This window comes from Diadema setosum, chromosome 16 (genome assembly GCF_964275005.1).
Source record: "Diadema setosum chromosome 16, eeDiaSeto1, whole genome shotgun sequence".
Classification (NCBI taxonomy): Eukaryota; Metazoa; Echinodermata; class Echinoidea; order Diadematoida; family Diadematidae; genus Diadema; species Diadema setosum.
In genome coordinates, this window is record NC_092700.1 from 27,426,180 (window position 1) to 27,453,776 (window position 27,597).

The 27,597-nt window shown below is 37.4% G+C and overlaps 2 protein-coding genes across 2 annotated transcripts in view; both read left to right on the plus strand.

Moving 5' to 3' along the window:
- LOC140239772 (uncharacterized) overlaps positions 1 to 8,363 on the plus strand; it is a 52,503-nt gene extending 44,140 nt beyond the window's left edge. The window contains exon 12 of the mRNA XM_072319593.1: positions 8,047 to 8,363. Coding sequence (XP_072175694.1) covers positions 8,047 to 8,363 — 317 coding nt within the window. The remainder of the gene's footprint in view (positions 1 to 8,046) is intronic.
- Positions 8,364 to 9,047: 684 nt separating this feature from the next.
- Positions 9,048 to 26,105, plus strand: LOC140239775 (NLR family CARD domain-containing protein 4-like). Its single transcript, XM_072319594.1, has 6 exons — positions 9,048 to 9,252; positions 11,878 to 13,460; positions 15,238 to 15,399; positions 21,483 to 21,656; positions 24,149 to 24,204; positions 25,988 to 26,105. Exons 1-6 carry the CDS (start codon positions 9,048 to 9,050, stop codon positions 26,103 to 26,105), a joined length of 2,298 nt encoding a protein of 765 aa, XP_072175695.1.
- Positions 26,106 to 27,597: the final 1,492 nt, after the last annotated feature.

Here is a 27,597-nt window from a genome sequence, read left to right on the forward strand (position 1 = left end):
TTGGTCTTACCAAGAAGTAATATATATAACAGTTATGAAATAGATTAAACAAAGTAAAGACATTAACAGCAAAGAAATCAGTTAGCAACTTTCGAAATGCAAATCCCCAGTGATATAATCCCGATGAAATCCCATTTTCTTTGCTCATTTTTCCACTATTAAATTATATTCTTTCTGGTCAGTTTATTCTGTCTTCATTTGTAACATACTCAAAAAGCTGCATCACTTCGGTGATCCCTCGCATTTATCTCAAAGTTGCATTATCCTTCGGGTTTATGGCAGGTTTAAGTGTGTGCGTGTGTGTCACCACAAAAACAATGCTATAGCATCTGACCATCCGAACATTGATTGAGAATTTAGGGTTTCTGGGACGAACTAGGGCTTTCTATAGCTCAGTCGGTAGAGCACCGGGCTAGCATCTCGAGGTCTCGGGTTCGAATCCCGATGGAATCCCATTTTCTTTGCTCACTTTCCACTAATAAATTAGTATAGCCTTTATTAGAAATGTGATTGTGTACTATTATGTATTCGGAAAACATATCTGCATTAAAAAAACGTATGATACTTAGATCCATTTCTTTCAGAAGGACTATTACATCGAATGTTTTACATTTTCTATGAACAGATGAAAAAGACAAGCTTTGACAAATTACTCTCTGCCTACTAGTGGAAATTTCTCACTTTTGTACTTAAAGAATAATATGTGATAGATAAAAAGTACTTCGTTCTTCTGCCTCTCATTGATATGAAGAATACAAAACTTCAACGCTGTTAAACAATATTTTGAATAAAGATTGAAGTTTTACATGTCCTAAACGTTTGGTCATCTGACTTCGCATTGTGTCATGATTCTACATCCATTCCTACAAGGTTGCTGAAGATAAGGAAGATTAACTAACGTATTACTGTACTTTGTATACACAGTATGTTGTCATGACTTATTCCTTTTTTTGGGGGGGGGCAGCAATAAACTCGTAATTCTCGTAAACATTCGGACACGTGCCTTGTCAGGTCTGCAACGAGTTTTTGGTGAGTTTTGAGCGTCGGCTGATTTGCATGCAATCTGTGGAATATTGTAATATATGTATATTTCATCGTCCAAGAATTTGAGATAATAGTGCAAAATGTACAATATACGTGATATATGACACGATAAAGCAATCGCAATGAATTCCTAGTGACACCAATTCAACTTATCATAAATAGTGTAAATCCTTTTAGATTTATTTTCATTTTTATTTTCAACAGAATATACAAAGTATATGCATTTGAATGATACACATAGCAAAAAGCAAAACAAAAACTCAGTTCATGTCTATTCAAGACACACACATGACATGCATGAGATGGGTTCTCCCGAAACGACGGTACTCTCTAGCTTGAATAAAGTTACCATTATGGATAATTTTCGGCATCGAAAATAGGATTCATACCATCAATTTGACCAAAACTAAAGGTACCGATGTATAGTTCATCATCGGTTCACTAATCCACAATGCTTTACCTACACTTAAGAGATTCACAAAGGCTGAGTGTGGTGAATCTTTTTTAACAAATATGTTGGTTACATGGAGCAATTAGTCAAATGAGAGCATTTCAGATGATAGCGTCATAATAGAGCTTTATTTCAAACACTTCGATCTGACTATAAGGTTGATGACTTAATGAGAATTCACCTTAGTGTGATTTGATATGAACTGATCTGATTTGGTTTGATTTGGTTTGATTTGATTTATTCATAAAATGCATAAGAAATGAATAATACTCTACATTGGTATAGTTAAAGGTATACAAGTTCAATATTGTTTTCTGTTTTACTAGAAACTGTTTTCACTACACTCATTATCTGTCAGATGTAAGCCTATGATGAGTCAATATCTGAACGATACCATGTAACGTTAACCTTTACAAATAAGGATTATGGATAAAACAGGGTTTTTTTTATAAAGCTGTTCTTTAAGTTAGGAACGACTTAAGAGCGACCGGTGATCAGTTCTTGTGCTGAATTATGGAAATTCTGATTAGTATAGCACACAAAACTGATCGTAAGTCGTTCGTAAGTCGTTCTTAACTTCAAGAACAGCCTTATGAAACACCCCTGGGAACATATAATGGAGATTCAAATCACTGTTATTATATCTCAAAATAAGATATTAGGTTTCTTGTTCAATGACATGTTATTAGAACCTTAATAATGCAGATCATGATGTTCATATCAATGTGGTATTCATTCTTCACTAGGATATTATTATTATTCGGTACGAATATTACTACCTAAACAGACACTTTCAAGCTTGTTTGTTTTTTTAATTAACGTGTTAGTAGCAGGGTATAACAATAATTATTTCTTTAAAAAAATAGTCACTTTACCAGCCACAGAAAAGGCTGGCATATATATATATATATATATATATATATATATATATATATATATATGTGTGTGTGTGCGTGTGTGTGTGTGTGTGTGTGGTATGAGTGAATCATTTGAACTTGAATAATGGTATCAATAAGCTATAATATCGAACTGAGGCTAAATGGAGTGTGATGAGTACATAACTGTGTTGAAAAAAAAAATTATGCAAACGGTTGAGCTGGCACGACATTATTCAAAAGAAAAGTGATCTCGTATGCAGCATCGTTATCCACAACAGCACGCACGCTGAACTTTGATAAATAACACTCGAACAATTACATTTTAGCACAGCTTTTGGTCGCGGCAAAAAATGGCAGCTCTTGGGTCAATAAAAATCGTTGATTCAAGATTCAAGATTGTTTTCCATGCACTCTAACAAGCAAACAGACTAATTCATTCATGTGAACCTTCAACTGTGTCTCCAGTGGAAGGACATTGTCAACGACACTAATGTTCCACAATCCGCAACATAAGAGACTTCGACGAACTAACCAGCAGACGAGTGCGTGGCGGGACGGAGGGATGACGTGCTGATTTTTATTTGTTCTTCTTTACAAAAGGATCTCGTAAATCTGAAATGGTCAGACTATAGAGCCCCTTTGCAAAGCTACTGTGATAACTTATGCCAGCTGACGGGTTTGCCGGACACTGCAATCAAAACGTATACCCACTTTGTTTTATATCATATATCTCAGTCTTTGGGTACCTGTGATCATGATGATGGAAAGGACATACAACCTCGTTCTGCTCCTAATATTGAGTGTTTCTGTGCTTCGTGGTACTGAAGGTAAGTGCAGCTCCGCCTTACCTGCCCTCATGTAACAAAGGGATGGTATAGAATTTGTTGAGGTGAGGATTAAGCCTTTAACTTTTTTGCAAGATACTTAAAAACCACTTTATGAAATGCCGAAGAGCATACTATTCTAAGAGGAATTCAAAGTTTATTTGAGGATAGTTGATTTGAATTGGCTGAGATATCCAAAAAACAAAGTAAACTAAAGCGATCGTAACAAAAAAAGAATCTCACCTTTAATTACGTTTGCTTTATAATGGATATCTCAGTCATTTCAAAGCTAATTTTAATCAAGTAAACTTTGAGGTTTCTCATTATATGGAGAAAAAAATTTGCCATCAAAAATGGTGGAAACCTGAAACCTCGATCATCTTAATCAAAACCATACCATCCCATTTAGGTCAACGTTTTTCAGGTCTCCAGCTAATAATATCACTTAAAATTTGATGTAAAACAACAATTTAATGAGAATACCATCAGATATCATCATTGATTATACATTTTATATGCGATGAACTTTGAAGTGACCATTCCGACATTTCATTTTATTTCATACGGTGTATGTCTTGATTAATCACCAATTAAAAAAATCAAAGGATACAAGCTTGCACATGATTTGGGAAGCGTAATGAATGTTAAATGGTTGGTTTATAGTGTATCAGTGCTGAGTGTACTCAATGTAAAGATAATTGAGATTTGTTTTCCTCTGAAGCGGATCCAAAATAAAAAAAAAAAAAATTGTTTGTCAAATTAAGAACACACTGGATCACAAATGGTATTGTTTAACCAAACAACCACAAGAACAAACACTATGAAATAAATTGTTGGGAAGCCGAATTCCTCTGTACATTTATGGATTCGTGAGATTTATGAAACTATAATTGTCTACACTATTCGTGCTTTCAAAACAAGCGTGCTATAAAAATCATTGCTCTCCCCAAAAGATATAATGCAAAAACTTGTTACTAAAGAACGACATACGTTTCCAAGCACATGCGTGTAGAAAGGAAAAAGTTTACATACTAAGAGACGACATTGAAAGAAAGATATTATTCAAAGGGGTGAAGGCTCAGGTTTGAGGTTCTTCAGTTTGTCTCCCTCTACAAATGAAAATTTGTTAAGATCGCAACTGCTGATCTGTAAATTAACAAACATGCCGGAAAAAAAGGAACCAGCGGGACTCGAACCTGTCATCTACTGCTTTCCGGGCAGAGACAAGAGCACCAGGCTGTCCCTGGTTGCCGGCAGTGACACGATGAACATGGAACAAATGCCTATGCCAATGCCTTGTCCGCCTTGGACTATATTAAACATAACAATGTCGGAATTTCGGAGCTTGGGTATTGGTTCCATGTTCATCGTGTCACTGCCGGCAACCAGGGACAGCCTGGTGACAGTGTCGCTGCCCGAAAAGCAGTAGATGACAGGTTCGAGTCCCGCTGGTTCCTTTTTTTCCCCCGACATGTTTGTTAATTTACAGATCTGCAGTTGCGATCTTAACAAATTTTCATTTGTAGAGGGAGACAAACTGAAGAAACTCAAACCTGAAAAGACGACATTGTCAAGCGATTTCACATTAATTATCTTGCAAAATGTAGGCTGGTGATTACTTTAAGATTATTTCGCATCTGGCAATATTCTCTCCTTTTTTTCTGCAACTAAATTCTGTTCAAAAAATCACTGAAATAAATTATTGTTGGATGTATCTAAAACCTCTTGACCAGATGATTATTTCCCCTCAGTAGTCAAAGAATCCATTTATATCTCTTTCTTCTTCTTTTGCTATACCTTTGTCCATTGTTAATGCGTCATACAGTTCTGGTTGTGAAGAATCAAGAATGGCGATTATCATTCCCTTGCTTAAAAAATATTTCAAATTACAAATATATTCAAAATACTTCTCTTTTTACGAACTGTTAGAAAAATATATATATATATATGTATACAAGAGGCTATATAACATTCTGACAAAGAACAATGTATTTTTCTGAACAGTTCGGATTCCGAAGGAGAAAAAAAAGATCAACCACATTGAGTGTTATCCATTTTCCGACTTCATTTTCCTGGAATTAAAAAGATAACCTTTGTTGTTGAGTAGTTATGGATCCCTCGAAAGCATTTTCGTTATTTGCTGATGATTTTATAGTTGTATTTTATTAGCATAAAGATATGTTTACACTTATTTTCACAATAGATAATGAAAATCAAAATATTCATTGAATGGTACAAGTGTAACAAATCCTTCTCAAACTGTAAAAAAGAAATATTGCATGATATTCCATACCAGAGGTATGAAACTGTTGTCTTATACGCAAAAAAAAAAAAAAAAAGTTGTGATGGCTTATACTTCTCTTGATAGGAATGAGCTAATACGTCATTGAATGGATTCTAAATCATGGATCCCTTTACCGGAAATACGATGTCTCAAACATTTATATGTCACCTCTAAAATATTAAGAAATGCATTGGTGCTTTGTCCAAACTCAAATGCATATTGCCTTCCGATATATTGGTCAATATAATTATCATACAATACTTTTGATTTATCTCAATTACTGCAATGGAATTTTGAAGGACCGTATACAGAGTAGACGAATAACAGATCATTTTACACACTCCAGAAAGGAGTTTTTAGTGCAGTATAGGTAATAGTCACTTTACTTTTGCAAGTTTACCACTATTTGTGCAATTTCCCAACTTATGATCTTGTTAAACTTAATATTTTGCTGTTTAAGTTAAAAAGCCATACGAATATGTTGTTAAGGTATTTAAGAATAATATGTTCCAGACTATTTCCTCATTTCATTAATGAGTGTTACGATTTACGGAAACATCTAACGCATCTATATTCGAGTTTAACGTCTATTCGTTTCATAAGTGTCAATGAATGGAATTCTGTTGATGGTGATCTCGAATCTCGTACCACACTTTCAAGATTTAAAGTTTTATAAAAACACACTGTATATTCAAACACTATCGATAACTGGCTAGTGTTCACTAAACTCCCCTTATTTTTGTTTTATTTTTCTCCTCTCGTCTTCTATTTGAATTTTTGCAGGGTGTGTGGGAGTTTGTGTATGTGTGTGTGTGGATGCAAATAGGTTTAATTGCATTTTTAACAGATTTATAATACATAATTAGTATATCATATCAATTGGTTTATGTATGGGTGTGTTTCTTTTAACTATCTCTAATTGTCATCGTTGAAAAGCGTTCTATCTTATTTCTTTTTCTTTTTTAGGAATAAGGGTTCCAATTTTAATCACCCGTACATTCTAAGTGATTCTAAACTTAACATAACTTTTTTTTTTTGCTCCTCTGTCATGATTTAAATTGTTCTGTATTTTGAAAAATGAAATAAAATGAATGAATTGAAAGGAATGTGTCTAGGCTATATCTAGCGGGTATGAATTCAAATTCAATTGGATCCTCGCTTTCGATTTATAGCAAAATGGGTGGAGAGCGTCCATCATCTACCAACACACAAGGAGATCGAGCTATAGAGGAAAGTGAAAACCACTCAATATTTCATTTTCGTAAGGTGGGGTTATGTCAATTTTCTTGATACGCGCGAGTTTACAAAGAAAATATGATAACTTTATTGAGAAAAGACGTGATCTTCTTGCCGTCTGTAGAACAGGTTGTACCTGGCGGAAGACTTTTAAATCAGGAAAGCCATTTTATCCTAATTCAACCACATTGCTTCCTTAAAAGAGTCCCCACGTCTAGATGACTTTTTTTTTTTCTAATCTCTGCTAATACTATAGGTCTGCGTAATTTTTCATTGCCAATGATACATTGTATTCAAATTATAGTCATTAATCTATCTTATGCAATTTAGTGGGGTTTTTTTTCAACTTTTGTTCTTGTCTATTACATAGATAATCTGTAATTAACACAGAATATAAGTTCTAAAAAAATGTAAATATGCTGTTCGTACGCAGGATTTTGTCATTTTTTCAGGGGTAGGGGACACGAAAAAAAAAATGATACTTGTGGGAGTACGAAATCTATAGGGAGCGAAGTGATCGAGCTAGGGTTGGGAGGAACGTGTTACAGGTCCCCACTCTCACAGGAGGGAGCTTTAGAATCTTGAAAACTTTATAGATTGAACGATGTTATGTACATATTTTTATCAATTCAGCACATGTTTTAGTGTGTGTGTGTGTGTGTGTGTGTGTGTGTGTGTATGTGGGTGTGTGTAGAATATTTGCAAAATGTTCTATCAAAAGAGTCAGAATAATTGATATACAGGGACATTCTTAATGGCTAATTGTGGTATTTGTTATCACCAGCATATACTGAGAGTGTAGCTTCATTGTGTACTAATGCTATGGAAGTCGACAAAGATCCCCCGCGATTTAAGAATTAGCTGCAGATGGCAAGAATTGTTTTCACCTAATACCCTTACACAACAGGGCGGAAATGATTTCCTTATATATAGTTACGTGAGTTTATTATATTGACCAATCAAATTATTTGAAAAATCTTATATCCGGCTGTATTAAAGAAAACTAATTGAAGGTCTCAGAATTTCACCTGGCAATTTACTCTTTGTGACTTTTTTTATTATTATAATTGAATCTGTCTTCTCTGAAGAATTCAAACATACACGCACACACACACACCCACACATTTATTGAGTGTACAAATTTTGCCTGGTCATGCTAGAGAAACCTATACACCAAGATATATCTGGTCCCTATGTTGTCCGAAACTTGCCGTGGAAACAATTAGCATGCAAACTGAAATGTTTTACTATTGCATTATATCTGCATATCGGATGCATACATACAATGACACAACTTTAGATGATACTGTTCAAATTTCCATCGTGTAGCCTCAGCGGTCGACACTGCCCCCAGCGTTCGGGGATGGAAAGGAGAAAACATCCGGCTGCGGTGTGACATCCAGGAGGAACCTATTGCTGTTTTCTGGGTCATGGAGAACATGTCGCAGCAACAGAAGACAACGAAGGCTGAATATTTCGATGGGAAGGTCGAGAGCGTGGACGAACGGTTCGACATCGGCAAAAACTTCAGCCTAGTCATCGCCGACCTAACAGTAGCCGATGAGGGTACTTACAATTGCCAAGTGGTGCTTCGGAGTCTTGAGAACTTTGAACATTCCACCTTCTTAACTATTAGCTGTAAGTAATATTTTCTAATTATCTTTTTCGATTAAATGTCCCACCATTTTGTTTCACAACATCGTATCCTTTTCACTAAAACTAGTTTACTAGTCAGCATTCATCATGAAGTGTATTAGCAATTATGCTGGTACGTATTGTAAATATTATATTATACAATATTGTTTTATACTATACTGTATTGTATTACATTTATTTATTCATATCTATATCTATATATCATATAGATTATATAAGAAGATAAAAACAAATGGGAATCTTTCAAGAATACCGAAGACAAAATGAATATACCTTTGGCAATCATGGCAAGAGACATAGGATCGTAAGTGTGTAATTAATTGTATGCTTTACATTTGTTAACACTGTTCAGGTTTATCATTGTCTGAGTATATTTCATGCCTTGGTCTCAATGCTTTGTAGTAAATAGCTGTGTTTTTCGTATAAAAGGGATGAAAATAATTCTTGAACAACTGTTTAAGTCATTTGCTCGGTAGGGATTTGAATTCGGAACAAAGTAAATATCATTTTGTACATAATTTTCCACTTTTCCAGCAATGTCATCAAGACATGTCATTGAGGAATGCATTGGTCAAAATCAGCCAAGTCAAAGCCGGTGTACATACCAGACTACCTCCAACACTCCTTTTTTAAATCTCACGTGCGTCGTCAGTGGATTCAAACCTAACGTTTCCATGGTGTGGGCCGAGAAGTCGGGAAAGAGACTGAATTCTGTGGTTTCACACCAGGCAAGACTGTCTGATGGCACGTACGAGAGGTTCGAAACCGTCACTGTTTCAGCCTCACAAGGGACGGAGCAAACTTTCAGGTGCACCGCTACCGGAGAAGCGTTGAATGGAACGTCGACGGCTGAAATTACCACGCTGCCCATACCACGAGGTTCACTGAAACATTGTCATTTTCTGTTTCTTTCTGAATGATGAAAAACAGTGAACAAAAAGTAAAACAAAGAGAAATAATACTTGTACGAATGCTTTGAGTCAGAATTGTCATAAAAAGTTCAATTAAATCGGGTATTTTTAGTTTTCAATCCAATTCAATTCAGTTCAATTCAATTCCATTCAAAAAAATTAAGAAACCGTGCTACACCAACAAAAATATGTAGAAAAAGAAAGATAAGCCTTTGTTCAAAGTAATTTTCACATATTTGACATTATTTTTTGATGTTTTGATATTATTGATAGGTATTTTCTCAAGATGTGCGTATTGAGGATTCTACCAAAGTAATGGTCCATTCTGGGGGCACTGACACAAGATATGTGAACATTGTATAGATACCGAGCTGTTATTTACATACTTACTGTCTTGCAAATCTAGACATGAAAGAAATCGTGCTTTAATTGTGTATATTTTACATTTCAGAAAACCCTGAAAGTTTGGGTCTCATCATTGGACCATGCGTACTAGCCCTTATAGCCATCATATTTCTCCTTGTTGGAAAGTTTCTGCAAAGATACCATCCGGAATACCTTCCGCCCAAAGGTTTCGATTTTTTTTCATTGCTTTTCAATTAATTCCTGCGTAGGGGGAGCGAGTCATTTCCATCCCTAAGCCGTGGTCGTCATCGTCGTCGTCGCCGGTGGCGGCGGCTGCGTCGCCAATTCTTTGGTGTACTCTCAATAACTTTCAATAGTTTTGATTGGTTTTTACTGGTTATAGCAACCAGTGAATCCACTCGACAGGCGCATCACCTAAAGTGTTGATCAAGTTCGAATATTGGTGAAGTCAGCCAAGGTCAAGGCTCAAAAGGTCAATAATTTTTACCTGAAATAGGATAGGATGACTGTAAAATAGCTCTTCGAGCACGTCGAACTGTCGTAATGATATCATAGATATTGTGCAAATTGACCCGTTCTGCATAATATATCTTTTTTTCAAATTTGATCTTTTATTCTAAATATATCGTAATGTCAGATCAGTGCAATACATGAATGTAGGCCTACATATCTATCATGTTACTAATAAAAATGTAAATTGGAAAATTATTATTTGTATCGCAATGCTTCTACTGCCTTTGTTGATGTCATATTTCACAGGATGTGGCTGGAATCCCTGCTGGCGGAGACCACACCAGCCAAGGCGATTTGATGGGGAAGAACAATTTATGCTGAGTATGAGAAACATTAAGATAATTATTATGTAATGCATAAAAATGGAGAGTCATTTTTTTTTGCCATATTAAGCAAAGTTAATACGTATATATTGTGAAAGTAATCAATTTCTTAAGAATGACGAGAGTTTGATTTTGTGGAGAAGTATAGGTGTAGAAGTAGTCTTTATTTCTTCTGCTGTCACTCTCCATGAATGAGATCGTATGCTCTATCTGTATTATTAAGAAACACAAAGCGAAGAGAAGGGACTAAGATGGGATTAAACCAGAGTCAATTACCATGCTTATTGCTTTAGCGAGCAGCGGCATTACCACCTAACTGAGGCCATATTATAGCAGTTACAAGATGGAGTTCAGTTGCCAATCCAGAGGGGGCGCACCGGGCGCGCGCCCCCTCTTTACTTTTTGTTAAAACAAAAGAAAAACAAAGAAGAAAAAAAGGGGAGGGACGCCTGCCCCTCCCCCCCCCCCACCCTTTAATCTTTTACCGGCGTCTCCCTTCTCCTGTTGCTTGAACAAATCTCCAACATAAAAAGTAACAGCCTGAATAGAAAATATCTGCAAATCTACAATCTATAAATCGAAAATCAACGTGTCACCGCCATTAACTCGCTTTCGTTAAACCAATTTGTAATCTTATATGAAAGCGAAAGCGAAATTCCTAAAAAGAGATTCAAAGAGATTTATTCTCTTCTTTTTTCATTTTCTTTTCCATAAAGATCAATATACACATGGATTCGTAAATACACGTTGACTAAGTAAAATCATCGATAGCTGTAAGACATTTCAGTGTGTAATGTTTTACTTTCCCTACAAATTCTTGAGCTTATTTCAATCTCTCTCTCTTTCTCTCCCACTCTTTATATATATATATAAATATATATATATATATATATATATATATATATATATACATGTATGTATATATATATATATAGAGAGAGAGAGAGAGAGAGAGAAAGAGAGAGGTGCGACGACCCAGGGGTTTACCAGCTGAAGACACACATTTCACACTATATATATATATATATATATATATATATATATATATGAAGAGCTTGTTTGCAAAAACCGATAAGTCCATATTTGCCAAATAGAGATATTTGCGATTAAAGGTCAAGAAAAATAAGGAGAATAATAAGAAATGTTTTGCTTCTTTAGACCATAACTTCTAAAATGTACCTTTATATGTAATGACCAATATATCATTTAAAATGTATTATTTTGTACTTTATGACAGAGATCTTACTTCAAAATCTTCAAAAATGGACTTATCGGTTTTTGCAAACAAACTCTTCATATATATATATATATATATATATATATATATATATATATATATTTATGTATAGATTGAATATTTTTTCTCTTCTTTGTTTTGGTCCTCTGCCAAGAACCATCTCTAACAGAGAAACAAGTACAGCAATGCAAAGAAGAGCTTAAAGAGTACTACCGTATGTCACGACGCAAGATCATGGTGGATCCACTCAACTTTATGGAACGTGTTGAATTAGATGACATCTATACCAATTTGAGTCTAATGGACAGAAGCAGCATGCGTAGCACACCATTAACATACGACGATCTTTTGTCCAGCGATGACAATTGGAATCTTTCAAAGCGCCTCCTGGTCCAGGGTGAAGGGGGTGCAGGTAAAACAACACTTTGCGCTAAGATCGCCTGGGACTGGTGTCAGGGACGGATTCTCCAGGATCTGGACATGGTGCTCGTAATCCCTCTTCGAGATGTCTGCACAGACGTCAGAAGTATCGGTGGCATTGTAAAAAAGTATCTTTCTGATTCAAATACAGCGATGACGAACCAGATAGACGAATACATTTCAAAACATATAAATAAGATTCTTCTCGTATTTGATGGGTTTGACGAGTTTAAAGGAATATTGAGTGAAAAGAATAGCAGTGAGGTCATTAGGATTCTGAGATGCGAGCAATACAAATCCTGCAAAGTAATAGTGACCACACGACCGTGGAGAACAAATGAAATCAGGATGGAAAAGAGTCTTGCCGAAGCTTACACTTTTATTACCGTTGACGGTTTTAACAAGGAGAATGTATCAAGTTATATAAGAAGGTACTTTCGGATAAGAGAAAAGGACACTCTTGCAGAAAGCTTGATCAGTTTTATGGAGGAAAATGATGCTATCCGGTCGAACATGACCCCTTTCCCTATTTACTGTGCCATGCTTTGTCTCATGTGGAATGACTTCAGTGAAGAGAGACGAAAAGAAATACAACAACTGGAAACTTTCTCCAGTATATTTGGAGAAATAATCAGATTTCTGAAAGAACACTACGCATCAAAAACATGCGAAAATGCACATATTCATAATGTTCTTGCCCACTTGAAAGAAGTTGACAGGGCAATTCAAGACATAAGTGAGATAGCGCTAAAATGTTTATTTGATAGGAGTCTTTCATTTCCTGAAGAACGATTCAGCAAGTGTCGAGATGCCATGGAAACCTGCTGCAGAGTCGGATTTTTGTCAATTGAGCAAGGTGTAATCAGTAGGAAGCATCGGCGCGATGACAACGCTCCATCCTATGTAGTGTCAACGGTTTCGTTTCCTCACAAATTGTTCCAAGAATATTTTGCAGGATTATATATCGCAGATGTATACTCCAAGGATATCGCCAAGTACGACTGGCTGAAAAGCAAACTTCTTCCTCGTTTTGAGGAGTTCCGCTACCTTCTCTACTTCTCCTCAGCTTCAGGGAATGAACTTGGTCTTGATATCATCAAACAGATGATAAACTGTGCTCCGAATTCTTCCTTACCCGGTTCCTTACTTGCGAAAGAGCATGAAATACGTGACTTCTGTGTTGATGTTGCGTTTGAATGTCACACTGAGGAGGCCATCAGAGCAGTGGGAAAACAATGGGAAGAATACGAATTGTCATCAAGTATGTCAGAACATACAAAGGCAGGGGTTGTGTTTATGGTGAACTGTAATCAAGTGGTAAGTGATACAGCTTGGATGTCGATTTGTCCAGCCAAAAAAAAATATTGTGTTTTTTGTGTAGAAAAGCTTGTTGTGAAAGCGTCCACTTTCCTCTATGTGAGTTGAGTGCAAGCTCATCAACCTCTTACGCTGTTTTACAGTCGTTTTAAAGCTCCACGCGGATTCTGGAAAATCACTTTGAGAGTTTTGCATCTTACTTGAAATCATTTTGTTATGGTATAAAGCGATTTCCTCTCGTAAAGTCGAGTGTGAGTCGAGTTGATTTGACACTATTATGACTATCATTCCATTTTTGTTGTCTATATTATATTGTCTTTTTAAGCAGAAACTTTATTCCTAAATTGTATTAATATCTTTTCACGAGGCCTCTTGAAAAGTTTTGGTTGAGTCAAGCGATGTTTTATCATGACAGAATAATTCAATTTCAAAAGGGCTGTTATCCTGTTGCTCCAGTAAAATCAGACTGATCGGGTGAAAAACAAAAGTCACAGTTGCCAAACTGCTACTGGTAGTACACATTCAAGTTGAATGATTACACTGAAGACCCTGTGCATCAAAGCGAGATTTGATACTGCTTGCGTGTTCTGTATTCATTAAATTTATAGTGCCTTGCGACATGAATGCTGATGAAGCCTGCATTTCTACCGCCCCTCAGCTCTGGTTCTTATACAGAGCGTATAAAAAAAAAGTAATCCAACTTTGGAGGGTTACTATTTCATAGTTGTTAGCTATGGGGAGCGCTTTGTTGGTTGTGAGGAGAGAACTCTTCCTCTTTCCATTGGTACCTAAGCATGACCGAGCACATGAACTTGTGAGGAGAGAACTCTTCCTCTTTCCATTGGTACCTAAGCATGACTGAGCACATGAATTTTAAATTTTAAATTTCCAAGTTTGCGTGATACTGTGAAGAAACACTGCGTGTCTCACTGATACCTGGATGAGATTTGTCAATGAAAGTGGGCAAATAGGTCAGCCTATAAGAATGCAGGTTTGTGTCCAGGGTTTGTGTTTAGGGTTTCTCCTGACATTTTATGGTCCATAACCTTTAGCACGGCCACCTGTCCGACAACTTGGTCACTCGCACAGAGTTCAACACTTCTGTCCATTTTCTCTGTTCATGTTTGCGACATAGCTTACAGCGACAAACCATGTCCTGAATATGAAGAGAGAAAATGGATAATGATTCAGCCTTTATAGGAAGGACAAAGCTATCAACAACGTGGCCATGTTGAAGGTTACGAACTACAAAAGGTTAGAAGAAACCCTAAACACGAACCTGCAATCGTGCAGGGTGGCCTGATAATTTGATCACTTACATCGAAAGATCTCATCCATGCGGTGAGACATGCATTGTTCCTTCACAATAACACGCGAACTTGGAAAAAGTGCAATTCATCATTGTTGTCTTTCAAGTTCATGTGCTCAGTCATGCATGAAGTTTATCGACATAATTACGTACCAACTGAAAGAGGAAGAGTTCCCCCTTCTCTGAAAAACCAACATTGCTCTCTCCATAGCTGACAGTTACAAAGTAGTATAGCCCTCCAAAGTCGGATTACCCTTTTTTTACACGCACTGTACAACAAATGGAGCAGCATGCATTCCTCCCTTCACAAACATTAATTATTGAATTATGATATGAATTGAATGCATCAAATTCATCAAATTTGCTCCGATTTTATGAGCTGCCAAAACAACTGCATGTACACTTTGCAAGGGCACTGTTAAGTGAATTATTACGTCACTACAATCAATTAATACTCGTTTCCATTAGCTTTCGTTATCTCTTGCTGATATGAACTGCGGGAGAACAATGTCACGTGACTTGGCGGAGGGAATGGGTTCCAGCAGTGTGCTGCGCAAAGTATCGGTAATATCCTCACAATTTCACTCTGACTTCTACAAGATCCTCAGCGAAAAGGCTTCGAACTGTCAGGTAAGTGCTTACAAACATTGATAAGATACCTTTTTAAATCACGTATTTTATAATGTAATTTCTTTCTATAAGGCCCACTTGTCGTTGCTGCACTATGTGTTTGTTTGCCGAAAGGGGGAGGGGGAGGGGGACGCATTATATTGTAATTGGTATTATGTATTGATGGTAAACACAGATTCTTTTCACATTCATTTGATATAATTCCTTGTTTGCTTGATAGTTTGGTTGGTTTGTTTTGATTTGAGACAGATTCAATATCTCGAGTTGATTCTCAGTAACTGGGACAACGATTCTCAGCAAGAATTTCCGCTGGGAGGATACTTGGCCCAGTGGGTGTGTACTATGCCAAGTCTTTCGAGCTTCAGTTTGGAACACGATTACTTGCCCGATGAGTTCTTCTCAACAGCCGCCAAATTGGCGGAGTCGTCGCAAGTATGTCACCTTTTACTATGCATAATTCACATTTGACTATGAAAATACGTGAAATATCATGAATGTATATTTTCTGTGATGGACATAGTAATTGTTCCCAAAGAAAAATTATCTTATCTTAATTTTTCAATGGCAAAATAATTCGCTATAGGTCAGTTAAAATCTCTATTTGGCATTCAAATTGGATATTATTTCTATTGTAATTTGCTGACATGAGAAGTGTGTAAATCTGTAGCTGTGTTATATGTGTTTAGTGTGTTAAGTGTGTTGTGGCATGTTCCTGGCTTTTTCATTTACTTATATGCAAACAGTATTTCTTCAGTATTCACATGATTTAATTGCGTTTATGCACCATAGTCTTTGCTACTTTATTATTTTTTTCAGATTCAAGATCTGACGATGTATTGGCGTGACGATTCACAGCACCACTCCTCCATGGGCGGAGCCCTGGCCCGATGGGTGTACACCATGCCAAGTCTCTCGAGCTTTACTGTGAACTGCAAGAGCTTTTCGGATGATTTCTTCTCAACAGCTACCGATATGGCGCAAAGAGAGGTACGTCTACACCCTAAGAGAGATAAGGTTCAACTTTGCACCTCTACCATAGTTCCAATGAGAGCACCTTTAAATGTGTAAACGTGCACCTTTATGGTCTGAAAGGTGCAAAGGAGCACCCGTGAAGGTGCTCCAAGGGTGACAGTGGTAAAAGTGCAACGTTGAACCTATTTTTTGTAGTGTTCACTTTGACAGTATGCATAATTAAAATTTTGTTTGTGAGCATACACTTTTGTAGTTCGTATCATTCGGAATGGAACTGAATTGGACTGAATTCTGTCTTCATGGACGTGCCCGCTTAGACATTTATGTTTTTTTTTAACAAATGCCTTTCAGGATCTCTTCTTCAGATGAGCAATTACCTTACAAATCAAACTCAGTATAATTTTAGCTTTTGATTGATTGTACTGTGACCTTACTCCAAGTCTGTTCCAATGTCGAAAGAAAATCATCGTTAAGGGAAATACGTAATTTTGTTTTCCAAGAATATGAAATGCGGAAAGATTTTGGCAAAAAGCAATCAAGGAAATGTTCAAACAAGTAGGAAGACAATAATTTCTTACCAAGGGATTAGGTTTTTTATGCTATGAAATGGAAGATGCAATTTTTTACATCTTGTTGATTGGAATTCATTTAACTTATTTTTTTTTTATTTCTAATCTTTTGTCAGGGTAGCCCATTCACCAATAAATAGTGGTCTTCCATGGAGCCCTGAATAATATTCATGAGCATAATTTATGTACATTATATAGCAAAACGTTTATACAGAAGATGATATAATTTTTTTTTTAATAATTGTTTTGGATATAAACTCCAAATTTTATTGTCCAAGAATGGAAATTCATTTTGCCCAATTGATCGTGGGCCCGGCAGCCACTGAGCAGCGCCAGATCGACGTTGCTCTAACCCTTTCAACTGTTGAACGGCAAACAAGGTAGCAGCAACTCCCATCTTTTAACGTCTTTTGGTATGACGCGGCCGGGGTTTGAACCCACGACCTCCCGATTGTGAGGGCAGCCGCTCTACTCACTGAGCCAACACATACTTACCAGCATAATGTACATTGCGAAGTAACAGTTAAAAAAGTACATGCCGCAGCAAGAGTTCACCAGAATGCCGAAATAACAATTAAAACGCTATTATACAGGAATGGTACTTATGACAGACTGACATTTTTTTTTTTTACATATTTCGTGTTATAGGAGCGTGGCCGGTATCTAAATACGTCTGTCCTTATTCATTACTCTATTGTCACCATTTCACCAGCTACTACAAACAAACTACTTAAGACCCCGTTTACAGTGCAGGGCCGGGCCGGGCCCGGCCTCAATTGTGGTACTCGGTCCAGCAATTTTGTCCCTTTAGACCAGGCGTCCACTAGGGCGCGGACAAGACGCGGACAAGCCCCGGAATGCAAATTTGGTATTCCGCACTCCTTCGGGAACCTGTCCGCACGTTCCTGAACGTGTCCGCTCACTGTCCTAAACATGTCCGGGTGTTTCCGCACCTTCGGGAGAGAGAAAAATTTCCGCGTCCAAATTTTGATCGAGACCAAAATTTGGACGCGGAAATGAACTTCCTGACACCTTCGGCGACTTGTCCTGACGATGTCCTGAGGATGTCCCGCTTGTCCGGAACCCTTCCGCTCCTTCCGCACACGCTCCGGAAAGAATCCCGCGGTGTGGGGAAGCTTCGCGAATGAAAGCGGAAGACACCAGGAATGTTTTAGGACAGCGCGGAGCCGATGCGGATCTATATATGCAAGTGTCCGGAACCGATGCGGAAATTTTGTGATCCAGACACGAAAATGTCGACACTTTCCGCGAGCGTCATGCCCATGAAACGCAAAATGAGCAAGAAGGGAGGCGAAGCCCCCATGCAAATATCCCCATCACAGGCACACCTTTCGTCTAGCTATGAAGAACAGGTAAATCTAAGGAATTTCCGGTCCCAGAAGGCAAAGAAGAAGGTAGTAGAGACTGTGCCAAAAGCAACCAGAAAAAAGTGAAATCAGCCCCTAACTTCCTAGTAAGTTTGTTTTAATTTGATCTTTTCAGAAATTATTTTTCATCTGAGTGACTTTCCTGGTTCCTATTACTTACTATACTACATTTTCCTTTATGTTGTTTTCGTATTTTATTTGCAAACAAACTAGGTTGTTCCATGTGACAGCCCAGCTGAAAAATAACAAAAGTAGGTGGAAGTACACTCAGTAAAAAAGCATAGAATTTTTGGCTAAATGTTAATGTATTATATAAACATGAACAAGTTGTTATTCATACGTAAATGCTTTCTAATGATACAACATATTAGAACAAAAGACAAATTCATCACACTAAAAAGCATGAATTCAATTGCAAAGAAATACCTGTGGTCTCATGACAATGTAATATTTTTGAAGCCCAAAATAACAATGAAAGCTAAAGATGATGGAGGAAAATGAAGAATTTTCTGGCTTCAAAATTCAAGTGAAATGAGAGAAAAAGCGATAGATCATGAACTCGAAAAAGTGATAAAGTTCTGTCTTTCTTTTGCTTTGTTTTTTTGCTGAGTGTATATATTTAAGTACACATTAAGCATCACAAATCATTTCAGAAACATTCTTTACCTGAATGATTTTCGTAGTTGTTATTACCTAATATTTTTTTCTTCTCTTTTTGTTTTAGTTTCAAATAAACTCGATTGTCCAATTTGACAGCCCAGCTGAACCCCCCCCCCCCCCAAAAAAAAAAAGTGATTTAAAGTAGGTTACAAATATTTCCCCATTTTTACACTTCATTGACAATAGGCTAGTAAGCTCTAAGCTTGGAAATGTTCAAAAGTGATCAAAATAAGAGAGGGTTAGAGATGCACAAGGGTAAAAATCAGAGAAAGAAAAATTTAATGATTAGGATCAATTTGGCAAGTATCAGACAAAACATGTAGATACTTCACGATGGATAAAGCACATGTCTAAAAAAAAGGGAATAAACAATATATACACCCTGTATATATATATATTATACATATATATATATATACATTTATAAATAAACATATATATATACATTTATATATATATATATATAGTAACATAAGTAACCGTTAGTACTATAAGTAACAAAACTGCAACAAAGATCATGCTGTATTCACTAACGGTTTATTTCTTGTGAAGAAATAAATCGTTGGTGAATACAGCATGAACTTTGTTGCAGTTTTGTTACTTATCTTTTTATCTTGCCCACACGTGGACTACCTTATCAACATGACTATATATACATATTTACATTTGCATTTTTATGTATATTATATATATATATAATATATATATATGCATGGTTCAAAAAGTTTACGAATATCATCCATGTGACTGTAGGCAGAGAAAAAAATTGTTCTCCCAGATGAGACAAATAAAAAAAAAAAAAAATGAGTCGTCAGCCGACATGCAAACAATCCTATTCTTCGACTTTTGGTGGTCACATTTATCAAATAATATTGACTAATCATATTAATATAATATCAGCCGCTACTGCTGAAGCACAACAATGAGCATCAGTGAGCAGTCAAATGAGGAAAAGTCAAAGTCAGCGCCAAATTTATACCTTTCCATTTTCCTGGTATTGTCCGCAGTTTGTCCGCATGCCTAACTTTTGTTGTCCGGAAGGCATCCTGATTGTCCGCGTTCATTCCTGGTGTAATCCTAAATGTTTCCGCGCTGCCCGGCTACGATTAGCATATTCCGAGGTATTTCGCGCTCTTCCGGAGTGATTCCTAGGAATGTCCGCAGTCAGTCCGCGGACAGTCCGCGGACAGTCCTAGGAATGTCCCAGGACAAGCCGATTCACAAAGTTATTCCGCGTCTGTCGCGGACAGGATGCCGAAATAACAAAATTTGCTTCCGCAACCCTTCCGGGGCTTGTCCGCGCCCAAGTGGACGTCCGCCCTTACAGTGTCAAGCTCAGCCGCGGCAGAGCCCGGCCATCATTTCACTGTAAACGCGCAAAAAGCCAAATGCGGTACCAAAATCGACCGCGCATTTGGCCAAGCTCTGGCGGTAGTCTCGGCCGCGGCTAGACCTTTTCTCACTGTAAACTCAAACTGGGCCAAATGCGCTACCAAATTGCGACCTGCGCGCTCCCAATAATGGTCGTTATTAACAAGCAGAGGGCCACTACCACAAAATATTGAAAAGTTTGAATTAAATGCCCGGGCCGGGCACTGTAAACGGACAAAACTTGCGAGTCCGAGTACCACAACTGAGGCCGTGCTCGGCCCAACCCTCCACTGTAAAGGGGTCAAATGCGCGGCCGATTTTGGTACCGCAATTGGCCTTTTGCCTTTGGCTTTTAAAGTGAAATGAAGGCCTGGCTCGGCCGCGGCTGAGCCCGGCTTTTTCACTCACTGTAAACGGGGTGTTATATCCCGATGTCATTCTTCTATTCACTATATTTGATTAGGAATTTGTTGAATGTTTGCCTTTATCTCTTTGTTATTTCCTGGGGGGGGGGGTTCATAACAATTATACAGATTCGGAATCTAAAGTTGTCGTTGTGTCGCAATTCACAACACCACTCGTCAATGGGAGAAGACTTGGCCCGTTGGATGTTCACCATGCCATGTCTTTCGAGCTTTAGTGTGAACTGCAGGAGCTTTCCCGATGATTTCCTCTCAACAGTCACCGCCTTGGTGCCGTCCTGCAAGGTTTGTTTACTGTGACAATGCACGAGTCTCATCGTTTGCTTATGAATTGATTAGTGATTTCATTATCATAGATATGCCTGTTGGTTCTCTCTCTCTCTCTCTCTCTTTGACAAGAAATTATTAGAAATAAGGCAAGAGAGACTCGTCTTGATATGCAAGGAATAGCAGCTCTTGTTGTTTTCAGCACTTGTCGAGGATCGTCACAGTTGAGAGAGCGCTATTTTTTTTTTTTTTTTGAGGGGGCCATACATTTCTATCTGTTTTGGTTTTTTTTTTTTTCGTTTACACTGGAGAGCAATGACTGCATCATGATTTGATGTATCTTAGCACGCAGTGAGGGACATTATTTTCATGGAACAAGGAGGAAAAAGATTGATATCCTCAAACAACTACGATTGACTTTTTAGTTTCTGCAGATCCGTAAACTTCATGTGCAGTTTTACGACGGTTGGGTTTCTGAGTCAGCATCAGCGGTAAACTTCGCTCAGTTTATCGGTCGTTTGCCGCGTCTTGAACGATGTGACATCGAATGCTATAACCTGCCTGAGATATTCTTCACGACAATTGCTTCAAAGGCCACCCGCTGTAAAGTAAAAGTAAACAGATTTTGCGCTTTATGCATCATCAGTTTAGTAATAAGAATGTGGCAATTACGCCTACCTCACATACCCCACCATCTATGTCGACCATGTATATTTAAAATCCTATGAAGAATCGTCTTTATCCAATAAGACTCTCTTTCATCCAAGCATAATATTATCATACTCGCTCTCGATATGCTTCCCTTAAAAATTACTTGACTGATATAGAGTTACTTCACAGTTTTAGATTTACACAAAAGAATGACCCAAGCCATCGTAAACAAGGCAAAGCATTGTTAGATTAGCCCAAATCCTTCGACACCCCTTCTTGTTGACCATACAACCATTCTCCGCAAACTTGAGTATTACGGTGTAAAGGGTAAATCTCTTGTGGTTAAAGGATAATGATTGTCTAACAAATCAGAAACAATGCACTGAAATCAAACACCAAAATTTCCGATATCCTGGACCTACATTTAACGAACCCCGATGACCTTTAATGCTGATCTTTCTTTTTGTTAAATCTTAGTCTAACATTATCAAGATTATAGCACTTTATTTGCTGACGTCATAACCCTCCTCTAAGTAAACAGTCAGGGAGACAGCCGATTTTTAGGGAATGGAGATATTCGCGAATAATCGGGAAAGTTGGACTTAATGAACTATTCATGACCCTTCCGCAGTCTCTGGCCGAAGTTCGACGCGTACAAAGTCAATGGCTATCACTGCATCGTTTTGACATGCATGTCTTTAAAAATTCACCTTAAAAAAATCCTCATTTAATGTTGATATTGAAATTCCACCCAATGAAAGATGAATAAATAAAGTTTATCTCCTCCAAAAATCAATATTCACATATAGTGAGGAAAATTTGTAATTGAAGGATGAAAACGCGAATCCAAAGTGTATTTTTTGAATCTCCGTGTCATAGTTTCTTTCAAGGCGTTCTTATTTTGCAGCGATTATTCAACGAAACACAGGGACGGACTGTGTGTGTGTCTGCAATGCGCTATGCATGAACCGTGCGTACGTGAGCGCTGTTACCGCTGAGCTTCAACGTCTATGGGAATTGTGGTAGCCTGTCATGTTTTTGCCGATATTTCTATCAACAATTCAGTTATTTTTTCGTCAAATGATCAAGAGTTGGTGAGAACTGGTATTGTACTTAGATAGTCCGGTCCCCTAAACTCCTGGTTTGCCCGTATTTCTGTGGAATGTCCGAATGAAAAGAGCAAGAGACGGAAGGCACCGCCACCGTAGGTGTTCTAATAGGTTGCATGACGCTGGAGCTCTCGCACAGCCGTCGAACGTCAACTGCGGACCGCCGGAGCTCCGGGGTTCTTTCTTTTGCTACATGACCATCAGTGTCCTCATATACTTTCTTGCTCTCTTGCGATCATGCTCACTGGGTTAAAAGTTACAAGCCTCATGCAACCACAAGGTTACCTCATCTAATTTAGATCATCGCAACATCACACGTACACTATAACGGTAATGAACCAGGGAACTATATTGCGACATCCACCCTCACTTTGTCTCTAGAAATGTTTGATCAACACGTCACAATTACATATGCTTTTAACTAAAATAGTTGGAATTGAAATAGAGTTAATAGATGATAATTACCTCTCACTATCAGTCTTGTCTTGTGAAGGTTTTTGTTGTTCTTCAAACTTGCATGTCTCTTCTTCGTGCTCTAACTTCGATCAAAACATAGGTCTGCACGACCATGCTCCGCCTTCCAACAACACAATGTCGATGTGCATGGTCAATTCACTTGCTGTTTTGTTTTGTTTTTTCTGCCATGGGGGTCGCGAAAGGTAAGTGATTGGGGATTTTGCTTATCAGCATCATCACTGATCACGGGTACGCAGCAACAGAACGATGGAGGAGAGAGGGGGAGAGAGAGGAGCGCTAAAAATAGCTACACACAACGATCCGTCCTCCAACTCGATGCGGATGACCCTCCGTGTGTGTACGCTCGCGTGTGTGTACATGTGTTTCTCTCTCTCCCTCTCGGTGAATTATTCTCATAGCGACTGGAAAAAGAACATTTGTAACGGTTCGCTCTGACCATATCGCGTCGCTCCGTTACGTAACATCTGCTCGCGGTTCAATGTTCCCTCTTTGGGGGGATTTCAATCTTCCCTCAAAATAGGTAGTCTCCCTGACTGGTAAATATTTATATTTTCTCCATGTAATAAGCTGAATTACAAAAATCACATGGTGTCATCTGTTGAAATTTCCAATTTATTTTCATCAATATTAAGTTTTTATATTGATCTAAATTTACCCTCACCAATGTAAAGAATACACCACGTTATGCACTGAGCCTTCGCATTCCTTGTTTGCAAGAAAAAGTAGTGAAACCGTTACGTTGTAATTTGGAATGATGCAATGCATAAACGGAATTTAAAAACCAAATTTATTCATACAAATGTAGGTTTATATTCATATTTACATAACGTTATTTTGTTTTGTTTCATATTTTCCTGTTACAGCTTAACGGCATTACTATCTGTGGAGGACAGTTAAACAAGCTCATCGGTGACAATCAGTAAGACGTGGCTCAGATATATTTATTTTGAGATATCTTGTATGTAAGTCTTATAGTATTATACCACAAAGTATGTTCCAGAATTATTGATGAAAAAATGATTGTGCCAATTTAGCAATCGTATTTGTAGCATTAACTCGGCCTTCTGCTTAAATTGGAGCCTCTGCTGTTCTTGTAGGGAATAAGATATTCCCTTCAAGAAATATAAAGAAACGTGTGATAGTTTGATATCTTACCAAGATATATAGTGTCGATACATCGTCTCGGGCAAAGTGCACGTATAGTAGGCATGTCATGTATCAATTCTTAAAGACGATCTCATAAATAAAATCAAACAAAAAAATTAGCAAGAGCGTGCGGCGAATAGGGAATAAATATGCTAGTATACAAAAACTTGAGAACAAATGTCATTATATGTAGAAGGTAGGGTTACATTAGACATTTTTTTTATCGCTCTGTCTTTTTTATGTTCTGTAGTATATTCTACCCTTAAAAGGTTACATACAGTTCATTCTTATATATGAAATTGACTTTCATACGATTTGGCAGACACGACATTAAAGCGACATGCATGTTTTTGAGGGGCACAGTTGTATGAGTTGCAAGAACAAGGTAATTTATTTTATTCGAGAGTTCCGGCAAGTCCGAATAAACGGACTCTGTATATAGAGCAAGCAACCTGTGTAGGGAGTGTGTAGCACATTTCGATGAGCACGATGACAGATGGTGTATAGTGCCGATCCCGATCTATATTTCCATTTCTCCTTGTTAATATTACTTTCTGTTTAAAATTGTGCATTTTCATTTTGTATTCTACACAATCATGTAATGAACAATGCGTTACTTGAGAAAAATTGTATATATATATACATATATATATATTGGACTTCATGATACGATACATTACAGTCAAGATGATCACCTAATCACATGAGCATTGGGATGAGTTCTTGGAAGGCATTTTTCTTGTCTGTGGTTTGCTCTGTACTTAACGTGTTGACGATATCTTGCTAAAGTTGGACAGTAAGAATATGATAGATAGTCGGTTCGGTGATTGTTTTAAAACTGACGGAAAATGCTACCCAAAACTAAATTGGTGAGTATAAGGGCTGAGGGCGTTTAGCTTAAGCGGGACACTTCCTTTGTTTAAAATGTAGCATCTCCCATTTTTCTCGTAGACTTCTAAACCGAGTTAAAGGTAGGGGATCCCTTTTACAAACCTCCCAAAATGCAGCAAAACATTAAATATGAACCTCAGGGGACTTTTTAAGGCCACTGCTGAGAAATTTGGAAGTCAACAGTTATCTACAATTTGAATAATGCACAAAACTCAACTACTCAGTAGTTCTGTGTGTCAGCCACACTTAAGCCTTTTTGTTGCAGTCTTCTGTATTTTTTATCTATAAACACAAATCTAAAAGTATAAGAGCTGATGTAATAACATATAGAGTGTGTGGCAAGAATGTATATAGAAATGTTTGTAAGTTTTGATGAACTTTCTTCACAAAATATACATGATGGACACACGTGCAGTGCATGGGTCTGCAAAGGTAGCCTAGTAATGTACTGGAATTTACGGTGAGCCCCGAAAAAAATTCTAATTCAAAATCTAACGGTCAATAAAAATGTACTAAATGTTACCTTCCACTTTCAATACTTTATGGGAGTTTCTAAAATGATACTCTCTTCAACATACCACTGTATTTATACAACTCTTCATTTGAGGCATGCAAATGGGATTCCCTACCTTTAATACTTTAAAATTTTTCACTCTCAAACGCAGGGACGCAGTGACAACAGCGGCCCAGAAGGTTGAAGAACAGGCCGAGGTTATGAGCAAGAAAACTTACCAGCTGAAAATGGAGTTGAGGCAAGCACTTTATGGACAAGATTACGTTTGAGGAACTGGTTACTCTGGAGGATCAGGAATGGAAAGGAGAACGAGCAAGAGAACGGAGTGAAGGCGTGGCAGGAGAACTAATCTAGGGCTTCGGAGAATGATAAACCGGGATCAAAAAGAAGGAAAACAATGAAACTGAAGGAAGTGGTGGGGGGAGGAAGAGAAAAGAACATTGACCGGGGAAAATGCAGTAAAACAAAAGACATTTGAACGAAAACTAGGATTAGACAGTAAAGAGAGCTAGGAAATACTCGACTTCACAACAACATGACAGACTGGCACACTAAATGGCCTTTACTTGGAGTAATTGGACAGACCAAACTGGGCAAATTCATACCAGTTGGAGTCTAAGCACGGTACCGGTCAAGAGTGGCAGATTAACCAGTTTATTTCATCATAACATTATTAAATGAAATGGAACACTAAAATATGTCATTTTATTCGAGGTTAAACAGCTAGAACAATCTTGGCTATGAGACCTACTAAGAAAAATCAATAGGCTGATACGTATACAAAATTATTTTTATCTGTGTGTGTGTGTGCGTGTGTGTGTGTGTGTGCGTGCGTGAATAAAAGGCGGGTATTTCAGTTGGAACGTAATTTCTACTTGTTCTCATATCGATCATGCATTTTTATTAAGAGACCATGGCATGTGCAAATAAATTCGATTCCAGTTGGCTGATTGCTGTTGTGTTTTTTTTTTACATCGATCATGAATTTTCATTGAGAGATTTCTGTACAAAGTATTTAAAAAAAAATGACATATTGCAGCCTATATTTTTCCAACTTTCATGTTTCCATATGGCATGATCCGCGGGTTTTTCCATTCTTGATGCGCGTCTTTTGGTCATAAAGACGTCATTAAGACGTCATACAGTCGTCAAAAGTCGACATACGTTTTGTTTCTATAGCGATCATGAAAATTCATGAAAAATGATCTGCATATGCAAAAGCTAATCGTGGGAATGAGTAAAAATATTATCCTATAAGGTATTTATATTGAATTCAAACTTGTGTGAAAGATTGCATACTTGGAATATTGTGATATTCATTATTCAAACTTCAACAAGTGTTTCAGGATGTATTTTCATATTTCAGCTGGCTTGAAAAGAATAGAATCTAGTTTATTAACCATGCTTTCAAGCATTACAATTTTCTGTAAGTGTATAAGCTATATGAGCATTAAGATTCTAGATAGAAATAGGACGTAGACATATAATATAGGATAATAGAGTGTGTAGGATAGGTCATTTACATATTATGAAATATGCTGACTTGTTTACATTTTCATTGGTTGTGCACTAGACATCTACTTAAGGAGCATAATATGAAATTAGTCGTAAATATGACGTGACACGTACCAGAAGACCTTAAAGGACAAGTCCACCTTCATATACATAAGGAGAGAGAGAATGCAGCAATATTAGTAGAACATATCAGTGAAAGTTTGAGGAAAATTGGACAATCCGTTCAAAAGTTACAAATATTTTAAG

Bases quoted from the DNA above. Each gene is read 5' to 3' on its own strand.
- LOC140239775 (XM_072319594.1), top strand. From the start codon at position 9,048: ATGGTGTGGGCCGAGAAGTCGGGAAAGAGACTGAATTCTGTGGTTTCA. The intron at 13,461-15,237 runs GTAAGTGATACA...CGTTTCCATTAG, and splicing joins TGGTGAACTGTAATCAAGTG to CTTTCGTTATCTCTTGCTGA. The intron at 21,657-24,148 runs GTAAAAGTAAAC...TTCCTGTTACAG, and splicing joins CAAAGGCCACCCGCTGTAAA to CTTAACGGCATTACTATCTG.